General features: G+C 46.5%; 2 protein-coding genes across 7 annotated transcripts in view; both read right to left on the bottom strand.

Annotated features, from left to right (window-relative positions):
• Positions 1-577: 577 nt before the first annotated feature.
• Positions 578-11021, bottom strand: part of LOC119179433 (lysosomal alpha-mannosidase) — a 150937-nt gene continuing 140493 nt past the window's right edge. For 4 of the 6 annotated variants that reach the window (XM_075868453.1, XM_075868455.1, XM_075868457.1 and 1 more), the window contains 3 exons: positions 9853-9951; positions 7719-7862; positions 578-861 (listed from right to left, as the gene is read on the bottom strand). In XM_075868453.1, coding sequence (XP_075724568.1) covers positions 604-861; positions 7719-7862; positions 9853-9951 — 501 coding nt within the window. In that variant the 3' untranslated portion in view covers positions 578-603. The remainder of the gene's footprint in view (positions 862-7718; positions 7863-9852; positions 9952-11021) is intronic. The other 2 variants (XM_075868454.1, XM_075868456.1) reach the window with 2 other exon arrangements.
• LOC142767209 (uncharacterized) lies at positions 5411-7396 on the bottom strand. The gene is made up of 2 exons (XM_075868465.1): positions 7081-7396; positions 5411-6907 (listed from the first exon to the last, which is right to left on the bottom strand). Exons 1-2 carry the CDS (start codon positions 7231-7233, stop codon positions 5741-5743), a joined length of 1320 nt encoding a protein of 439 aa, XP_075724580.1. The 5' UTR covers positions 7234-7396; the 3' UTR covers positions 5411-5740.

Here is an 11021-nt window from a genome sequence, read left to right as displayed (position 1 = left end):
AAGATGGCGCAATAATCGAGGGGGCTTTAGCGTCGCCTAGAGATACTGTATATGCTACCATTCGTAGGGAGCATATACTGTAGGTATAAATAACAAATACACCCAACACCATCTATTGAGCAATTCATAAACTAGAGATGAACGCATAACAAAGTATTTCAATCACATGAGTGCGAAACTCCTTATAGGCTCATGCATCGGAATCCGGACATGTTATTTGCCTCGACGTCGGGCGCGAACGGATTGTCGCGCCACCTGCTGACTAGGTCACTTCCTATTAAACGCATTACTAGTGCTTTGTGTTGTTGCTCTCGGGTGGCGCGGCAGTCAAATAACTCCCCAAAAACTAGGCTAGCTGCACGTGCACACTTAGGAAGTGGTATGATTGAATAACTTTAACTACATACATACTACACACCACATACAGGAGGGCTTTGCCGCAAAACGAAACTGCGCTCGGAATTCGCATCAGGCAGTATCGTAACCACCAGTGAATTTTTCGTTCTGCATTTTTTATTGTGTTTCGGTGCTTTTTTCCTAATTTTTGCTTTCTCGGAGACCAAGTAAAATTCGGCACCACTTTCTCATGCGCGTTTATTCGCTCTAACTCTCGGGCAGCGGTCTAACTTTCTCGGTTCTTCCCACGAAGGTTCGAATCTCTCCCGGGTGCAGCACGACGGTATCCTCGAAACGTGGATGGTAGCCACGTTTGAGCCAGACGCGCATGCGCTGTTCCTGGCTCACGGCCGGCAGCTGCCCGCTCCCGCGACGCCACACGAAGCGCACCATCTCCGCCTTGTCCTGCGTCGACCCAAGCGACGTCTCCAGGATGTGGTAGATGTCCTGGTTCTTCAGCAGACGCTGCGCCAAAGCACACGCGATCAACACAAGCGGCTGTACAAATCCAAAAGCTCATGATATATACAGTAAACCTGTTTATACGCTAGGAAAAGCATGTTTTTCACTTATCAAAACACCCATACGATAAGGTGTTTCCAATGGCATCAACACCCTTATCACTGAAAAAAGATGAAAAATAAAATATATCAGCCATGAAATGCATCTACAGGTGAGATCAGCATAGATAAGGCACGCACAGGCCAAATCGTACCCACAACCCCTGTAAAGCTGTTTGCGCCTCCTGGCGCAAGTAGGCCGCAGTCACAGTCAACAGCCGTCGAGCGACAAGTAACGTTGTGATCACGAGCGGTTATCATCATCATGGTTAGCGCGGTAGCGCCAGCAGTAACGCCTGGCGGATAATTTAGGTGGGCGGTCAGACAACATCGGTGAGCCACTTTGGCGTGTGGCGGTTGCCTCTCGCGGCGGGGTTTGTGAAGACGGCACCGCGGACCGCATCCCGAGGGCTCCTCGTGGTGAGTCGAGCGCTGGCAATGCCACCGTCACGTAACCTTGGGTTTGTTATGGTTGATTGAATGTAGTGTGGCAGCAGAAATCACAACACTGGGTTGATGAGCGGACCATGGGAGAGGACTTTGCCCTGAGTGGGCGTGTCAGGCTGATAATAATGTATATTGCTATTGGTGTATTGTATAAGGATGTTTTTAGCACGTTGGGTACTAGTGATGTATTTGATTCGGCTGACGATATAGTCAATGTGAAAAGAAGTTCAATAAACGTAAGTGTTTGGTTTGTGTTCGTCAACTGTGTCCGTTTGTTTCGAGAGCATGCTTCATTTAGATATCCCACACTGTCTGCCCTAAGTCGAGCTCTTGGAGCATTGGACGATAGTTTTGGTGGTTAGGAACAGCCTTTCTTTTCCCTAGGAATGTATAGGGGAAGTTATTAGACCGCACTAGCATTGTCAAAACATGGAAAAACGAGCCCTTAAGTATACACTTCTTTCCTTTATTCAGTAACGAGGGTCTCGTACAGCAGACTTGGTGCCGTTAGGTTGTATACGAGGGACTATTGGTAAGCTGCCAGCTCGTAACAAATTCACGTGCTATGTGAGTGAGTGAGTGAGAACAACTTTATTATGGTCCAGTGCAGACGCTGAGGTTGCCACGCGTCACCCGGCTACTCCCACGTGGGGGTCGGCAGGTCTAGCCTGATGGCCTGTCGCGGGCACACTGGACGGCCAGGATTTGGTCCTGAAGTTCTGGGCTGTGCAGAATCGCATCCCACTCGGGTTTGCTATAAGTTGGTCCAAGCGACCCGCACTCCCAGAGCATGTGTGCTAATGTAGTGGTCTGCCCGCAAGCGGCGCAGGCGTCATCGGGGAATTTGTGAGAATAAATTCCATTTAGGTATGCTAACGACGGGTACGAATGGGTTTGAAGTAAGCGCAACGAGACGGCCTGTGCTCGATTGAGTTTTGAATGTGGCATTGGGAATGCCTGCCTCGCCATGTAGTAATGCTTCCAAACAGGCTCATAAAAAAGTGCCACACTCACCGCCATGGCTACAGGTGGTGCCGACTGACACTCCCACGTTTAAATTCACATATAAACACAATAACGTGACCGGGGGAGTAGCCGCCGTGGTAGCTCAGCAGTAGACCATCAAACGCGTTATTCGAAGGTCGCAGGTTCGGTTCCTGCCCCCGGCAAGTTATCTTTTCACCCACTTTTCTTTCTCTTCACATTCACCTTACAATTTGGGCTAATAAACCTCTCTAGACTTTCCTTGGCATTATTGCCTGTTATATTTCATTAACATTGTGTCAAAACACGGAAAAACAAACAAACCCATAAGTACCCACTTCCTTCCCTTATATATATATATATATATATATATATATATATATATATATATATATATATATATATGGAAATTGCAGGGAAGGCACGACAGGTCCGGGTATTTTCTATATTGAATGAACTTGCATATATATATATATATATATATATATATATATATATATATATATATATATATATATATATATATATAGATATATATATTTATTTATTTATTTATTTATATGGGGGGGGGGGGAGAAACGACATACGAACGTGCGAAAACGTTCATTTCTTCCGAAGTTTCCGCAGGAGAGCCTGCCTTCAATAGGCAATACAGGGTACACGCAAAAAACGCTCTTATTACATGAATGAGTACGGTGGGGGCCCCCAACACGTGCTTAACTATTATGGTCATAGATATGGCATGTATCGTGTCACCATTAATAAACATCGACACTTGTGCGATATGGTTGCGACTGTATGAAAAAATTACAAGCAAGTCACAACCATTTCATTACGAGAGACGTCTTAGTCGAGGGCTCCGGAAATTACGACCACCTGGCGTTCTTTAACGTGCACCGAAATCCGAGCACACGGACCTGCAGCCTTTTCACCCTGCATCGAAAATGCAGCCTTTTCACCCTGCATCGAAAATGCAGCCGCCGCCTCCGGGATTCGATCTCGCAACGTGCGGGTCAGCAGCCGCGTACCTTATATAACCACTAGACTATCGCGGCTAGGCGATATTCACTATAGCTTCCGTTGCTGTTACTCGCCCCGGCGAACTCTTGTTAGAGCACGCCACGCGGATTTCATCGCCACACCTCGCGAGGAGACGTAGATTCGTCGCGCGTCTGCAGAATCTCGTTCCCAGATAGACGCCATCACGTGATTGCTGAGAAAGTGTAAGGAGAAGAGGCCACAGCCTCTTTCACAGTCACGCAGTCCTGGACACGCTAGCGCGTGCAAGCGTGTTCTGACCAGGACAGAGCGCGTTCGTTCATCGCGTATCTGCAGAATCTCGTTCCCCTACGCCATCACATGATTGCTGAGAGAGTGAAAGAAGGAGAGGCCACCCAACACCACCTAGAGGAAATTCTTTCCAGGCCGGGGGGCTGCCTCTGTGACGTAGCCGGGATGGGGCCGACAGAAGCGGGGGAACGCTTAAACAGAAGTCCTTACATTGTTTATTCAGACACCGTAAGGGCGCCGGAGGGCATTACGGAGGGCATAAGTTGTGCGCTTGGCTGACTTTTTTTGCTGCTACACGTGTAACATACTTATATAATAATGTCTGGGGTTTAACGTCCCAAAAACCAAGATATGATTATGAGAGACGCCGTAGTGGAGGGCTCCGGAAATTTTGACCACCTGGGGTTCTTTAACGTGCACCTAAATCTAAGTACTACACGTGTAATATACTGAATAAAATTAGGAAGGAAAAGACAAGAGAGACCACTCATACTTACACCCATCGCCGTTTTATTCATTTATTTGTTAGAGTTTGCAGCTTCCACTTCTTAGACTTGTTGTCCAGGTCCGAAACTTTGTTGTTCAATCGCCAGCAAAAGTTCCTCAGCATAATGTTCGTGCTGCACCACAATATATATTTGAGCACCACTTCACTAGCGTGTCCCTTTTCACAGACGTCGAAATCTGAAGGCTCCTCATCGCTGAGCACTTGCAGTGTTAGTTCTGTGGCCACTTGACGTTGGTTTTGAACTTTTAAAAATTCGGCACATTTGGAAAGCTCTTCCACAACAACGTAATTATGAGCCACCGCATTCACAGCTGGCATTGCTGGGTAAACCAGCCCTCCCCTGTCAATTTATTTGACAAGACTGTACATGCGATTTTCCGGAGAAACCGTGACAGTCTTGTCAATTGTGAGGATCTCTCTGCATTTGTCACATTTTAAACTCTTCACAGTGATGTGCACCGAGTAACCAGCAACATAGGTAACCACTGGAATGACATCCTTCAGTTTTGATAGCGCCTCCTGGGTCACAACAACGTTGAATTTTCCACTTGGCACTGCTGCCTGCGTTTGGAGCTCTTCCCAATTTTGATTTTGGTCGTTGTCGATTGCGGACGCCGTGCTGATTTGTAGTAGTGTGGTTTGCAGTCGCAACTTGTTCTCGCACTCGTAAATCTGTCTTACGGACAAATGATACTGCGAGCCAGCCAGTCGTCGGTAACAACCAAAACGTTCTTCCAGAAGGTCTGTTTGGAACTTCCCAAGAAGCACAAAGGACATCTTGAGCTCCTCAAAGCATTATGCGCAGATTTCAATGAACGCCCGGGTCGTCTGAATAAGAGCCCTATGTGTCTCATCAGACAACTTACAGGCATCCGCTCTCCTTTTCTTCCACTCCTCCAACCAGTCCAAAAAATCGTTCAAGAAGGAAACCTTGGGGTCGAATGGAGAAGGGTAGACTGGCTTTTGCAAGTCATCCATTAGTCTCAGTCCTTTGAAAGGAGTCTTTACGTTGACAACCTTCCACCATCTCACTATTACATCAATGAAACTGCCAGTTTCTTCGTAGTGCTTCAGGTTGTGCTTGGCTCCAATGACTCGAAGTGCATTCGGTCCGTACTCGCTGAATACCTGCAAAGCAGGTTTAACATCCTGTTTCTCGATGTCTGTTGGGGAAACAGCTGTTCTGGACAAAGTGTAGCCGTACCGGAGTAACTGCTCACTCTAAATTATATGCGTCTTTAACTGTCTTGAAATACGCATACTGCATGCGCCGCTGCCCCGTTGTGCTTGGTTCGAACTGAGGTAACCAGAAACACTGGTCATTTTGTTTTAACCAGTTGTTGCGCACGCACTTCAGTAAATGCACTGGGTCGATGACGAAGAACAATGGCCTGTGGGGATCTGATGGGTGCGGAAACACGAAATCATTTGCCAGTGATTTTTGTTTTGAAACGGCTTGAGGGGCCTTGCTAACCGAATACTTAAACGGCACCATTGCGCTTCGATTCACGACCTTGTTTTCGTTCACGACACACATTACTTTGTATCCAATTTTTTATATGCCGCGAATGACATCTCCTAAAATGTTCTGCAGAAATTCTCCATTAGCCTTTTGAACGGGAACAATGTGCGCTACCTCCTTAAACTTACACATGAGGCTGTGTACCATAAATGCAAATGCACTATTTGCTGCTTCTGCGTTGTTCAACGCGATACCAGCGATGTTGCCTCCCTTATAGTCAAAAAATGGCTTTAGATGAATTTCGTCCACCATCAAAGTCACGTAGCGTTGCTGCTCATTCAACTCGGATATCTTCTTGGCCATGTAGCGGAGGAATGTATTGTCTTGATGCTCTAGTTGGGGGTTCATTCCGAAAGACGAACATATTGACCTAATGGTCCTTGGGTGTGTCATGATGATGCTCCCGTGACTGCGCATGTACTTGTACGCGTGAGGCGATATAGTAAATAGTATGCAGCAGTACACCATAAATTCTACAGAGTAGCGCCGTCGTTCTTTTTTTGTTGACATTAACTTCACTTGTTCAGCGAGCAGTTGAATGATCGGGGTGTTATCGCTTTCTTGTGCTGTGTATAGTTCGCTCAGAAGAGAAGCGACAGTCCCGAAGATGTCTGCGGTTGAGTTTTCAGAGCTTGACCTCTGGGCACTGTCGAACCCCTCGACTCCTTCCAGCAATTCCAGCAGATGTCGTTTGCTGTCGATCACGGACGGAACTACCATTTTGGACCCGAGCCGCTTCACTGATGCTTTTGCGACGTTTACCGTAAGAGTTAGGTCGGTTTTTACGACAACAGAGTACTTAATCCAAGGAGCGTCATCATTACAAATGTGAGCCAAAGTGACGTGGTCACTGCATTCAATGACATGCCAAAATGTCAGCTTCTTGCCTCGAACGAAGTTTGGGACATCTTTCAAATCGCAAAGCTTATCTGCTTCTTCCTCTTTTTTGGCAGTGAGAATTGACTCGGCGAGCACTTTCTCAAGGGAAGCGGCCTCTAAGCGCATTCGCTTGCTCTCTGGGTCCTCTCTTCTAGAGCTTTCTATAGACAGGTAGCTTGGGCAATCAGGGAATACCGTCGGTACTGCCTCAGCTCGAAGCCGCAAACGTGAGAGCGGTGCGGTCACTGTGCGGCCGGTGGCTTGGTCAATATAGCTTGTTTCCCGAACGATGTCTTCGGCTTTAAAGTGACGTTCGCACACCTAAACAAAAGAAACATACCCTAGCATCAGTACGACTACCTCGTAGCAGCAACAGTACATTCAGGGCTTTGCGTGACGCGTTTAGGCGTAACGTGCTACAAACTACAAGGCTCGCCACGCAACGGTAGAAGCAACCTTCATGAGAAAATTATAAAGCATTCAAAATTTCTTACCCTGGCATTCGCTGACACGACCAGATTTTCACGTGGAATGGCACGTATCCACGCATGTCTTGCTTCGTCGGCTTGAGGGAACGAAGAAACGTGCACCTTGGGGCCTGTGTTGTAATTGCCGTTGCACCGTGGCACACAACACTTTCCTGGCATTTCGGCGCTGATTCTAACTCTGCACAAGCCTGTTCGCCACACATAACACGCGATAAACACTTAGGTCACTCGCCGTTGCCCAACTACGCACAGAAAGGAATATCCAAGCGGCAACGTGCATCCGCGCCACGAACGCTCACAGCGCGTCCAAACGTGCCCGCCGCACCGAGGCCGCCGAGGCCCCGCCGCTCTGGGAACCAACGCCATCTAGCGGAGACGTGGGACTGGGCCCCTTACTGATGACGTATATTCACGGCCCCACGGGAGCCCCCCGGCCTTGAGTCAGTCTCGGTGGCGTTGGGCCACCGCGGCTTACCCAGCCCCTTCCACAGGCCTAAACGCGCTAGCACGTTCTCGCAGTGCTTGGTCCAGCTGTTGCAGATGCGTAGTATTTGGGGGGGGGGGGGGGGGGTGCCACAAACACCGGGTTGAGCTCTACTATAAGCCGCTTCGCATCTAAAAAAGGAATTTCGCGCCGCCCATACCGATATATGCAGCTGTGTCGTGTTGACGTATTCTGGCATCTCGGGCGCTTGGTACTCGAGTCGCACCAGCAGCTTGTCCCCGGACACGCGCTCCAGGGTGAGCACGTGCACGTGCTTCGGGAGTTCCGAGCGCAACCCGCTCCACTGAAATGGGAAGTTCGGTAAAGTCAGCTTAAGCTAAGGCGGTTGAGCCAGCTTTCTCTATAGACACACTCGCAGAAATGTGTTCCGAGTGTGCCATTGTGTGTGAGCAACACAGCGGGTCTGCGGGTGTTGTATGTATAGATACACTCAGAGCACACGAATCGTCATAGGAGGAAAAATTGCACCCGGACGCTCTCATGCAGCAGTCGGAGACGCGAAGTTATGTGAACCTACTAGATTTTATCGAGACGGAAACCTTAGATGCCTTGCCTTCGAGTGGTCTTAGGCGAATACATAAACGGTCCTAATTGCGAGTATTTTTTTACATGACGGACTTCTCACGCACAAATAAATAATAACATAGGTCTCATATTCGCTTACCTGGGGTGGCTACAAGGTGAAAGCGTTATTTTTTTTGCTGTCAGTCAATCGTATTGATCCCCATCCCCTGAAAAGTTTCTGCGCCCTACGTGGTCTTGCCTCTGGGATCAGGCCACTTTTGACTAAGCGGCGATGTCATCTCATGGCATCATCATGTGTTCCTTACTTTTTTTCTTCACGTTAATCCTAATCGTCCATTTCTGCCTGTTTTTAGGTAGTATGCTGTTTTGCACACATTGCTGCTGTTAACTTAGGGGACGCTTTAGCACTGCTTTCAAGAATATAAAGCGATAACGTAATGGGGCGCCATTTGAATCGCCTTCTCAATTGCTGGCCTCCCTTCAGTTATGCCTAAACCATGCCGTAAGGAAGCAGATGACTGTGCGTCTAAAACTGGCTGTTTCGAGTTATCCAAGATTGCCAAGCAGAGTTTTTAAGTGTCCACAGCGTCATAATTCTTACTAGCGAATCGGCGAAGGGCCAACTACACGTCCGTAAGGTAACCTACCCAGCTGCCCCTTTGTTCACGCAGCTGATGATCAAACATGTCTGAACACGTTGTAATGGGTGGGCCTTGCCCTCTCACTGTGCAATTCACATGTATTGATGCCTGATCCGATTACACGTTTCAACAACGCAATACCACGTGCGGTAAACAGGCTCCTTCCGCTACATGGCATTGATATAGCGTTTTTTTTTTTTTCAAAGTGGTTCCAAGCTACCAACACTTATTGTTTAGCGGGCATAGCGGGACCATAATGCGCATGCACCCTTTGCTAAACAACCCGCACCGTTTACCGCACGCACGCTATTTGTCAGATTTAACATCTTTGCGGGGTTAACATGGCATGGCGGTGGTTTCCGACCCCGCTTCGAATCGAATTTAGCGTGCGCGGATCTACTTATTTCCTGCGTAAAAAGGCTTGTTTTTTTTTTTTTCAAATTGCGCAGTTTTTGAGATCGAGTCCCTTTTCGAACGTACCTAGATCGAACCAGACGATCGGCATGAACAAATGTGCAGGATAAGAAAGTATTGCTTTTATGGCGTGGTTCACATTTATTTACTCGTATTATTGTTGAAAAGTGTAGCGAACATTGTGGTGTGCGGGGATACAGGCGAGATAACTCAGCTCCTCTTACTTTCTCTTTTTTTAATGCATTCACCTCCACTATAGGTGACGCCATCACAGCTTGGGCATGCAAGCGCTATCCCGATAAACTAAAACACGCTGTCCGCAACGACCGTCTGCGGCCGGCTATCACGCTAACGCTAAACTATGAACGTGGTTTTGTAGTAAAACACCCAGCTGTTGGCCACGCAGACGGCTTAAGTTGGATTTTCACTCGAACCCAAGGTTTTTATTCGTATCCTTTGTTATTTTTCAATCATGGACGAGATTATTTTTTCGCTCACAACCAATGAAGCCCACGCCAGAATTTCCACTAAGCAAGTTCTTTATAAGTAATCATGTTAAAACGTGTCGCTCGACTTTCTCATAACTTTTCACACCTCCACTGTAGAAAATTTTGAAACTTGTGACTCGTACAGTTCCAAACAATCTGCGTACTTAGCAGCTTTTAAGTGTTCTCTCGGCATTTTTATACGTACCTCTCTCTGGGTGAGGTTGGTGAAGTACGGCTGCCGGGCGTCCACTAAAGAAAATTGAGGGCCATACACCAAGCGATTGGCGAAGATGCGCAAGTATTCCTGCGTTGCGTGGAAATAAAACTCAATAAGTAAACCACCGGGCCTTTAGCAAACTGAAAAGTCCTTCTTGCGAATGATATCAGTGCTATCAAATCAAATGAAATCAAATCAAGCAATTTGTTTCTTTGAGAAAGGAAATATACAGAGAATAAAAAAAACCAAACCTCAAGTTAACCCCAACGTTCTAGTTGCCTGTGATTATCCTTTGCACGTAACACCGCTTGTAGGCACATGTGTTTGCTTGCACCAAAGGCGTTATATTAAAACGAAGGATGAAATGTTGAATTATGTTACCCACATTTTTAATGACATTATCCATAATATATGCGTTGAACGAATTGTAAAATCATACCATCCAACTTTTACAGGCGCGGTGGTTTTTCAGAATAGCTTATGTTCACTGTGCGCTTGAAATTTTGATGTAATGCTGATGGTCCCAGAATTGTGGCGTTGAAGTCTTTGTAATCTGTATCTGTTTAATATTTCTATGTGTTAGTATATGCCCAGTATGCGTGTGGGTTCTTGTACATATGCACATCACTCTAACGCTGTAAACTATGTAAATTACACGGATCTTGATATCTGTTGTATATTTTCACCAATTCTTGTAAATTCTGTACATATATCATCATGTACATTGTGCATATTGCGATTAGTGTATAGTGCACGTGGCCGTTAGTAACATGTGTTAGAGATAGCCTACGGACACTTTTGTTGAAAGGTGTTATGAATGTCGCGCTTTGTCATTTTATTGTACTTGTTGCATAGACACTGGTGTACTTGTTACATAGACATTTGTATTATCTCACGACATAATGGTTCCGAAACGTCGTTAGCGATGTTAAGTTAATTAGTAGGACGTCTTGCTTTTATTTGTGAATTCTAATATTTCCCACTTCGTTATTTTATTTTAACCCAATTCTGAGCATTGTTGGCATTGTTTTAGGTCGGTATTGACTACTTGAATTGTAGCATAATCATGCCCCATCAGATCTGCGGACAACAAACCGGAAATCATCTGAAGTGCTACGAACATTAAAAATTAAATCAATCGTTGTTTTAAGTAATAC

This window comes from Rhipicephalus microplus, chromosome 7 (genome assembly GCF_043290135.1).
Source record: "Rhipicephalus microplus isolate Deutch F79 chromosome 7, USDA_Rmic, whole genome shotgun sequence".
Taxonomy (NCBI): Eukaryota; Metazoa; Arthropoda; class Arachnida; order Ixodida; family Ixodidae; genus Rhipicephalus; species Rhipicephalus microplus.
Note: the sequence above shows the minus strand (reverse complement) of the source record. Positions and strands in the feature narration are given on the sequence as shown.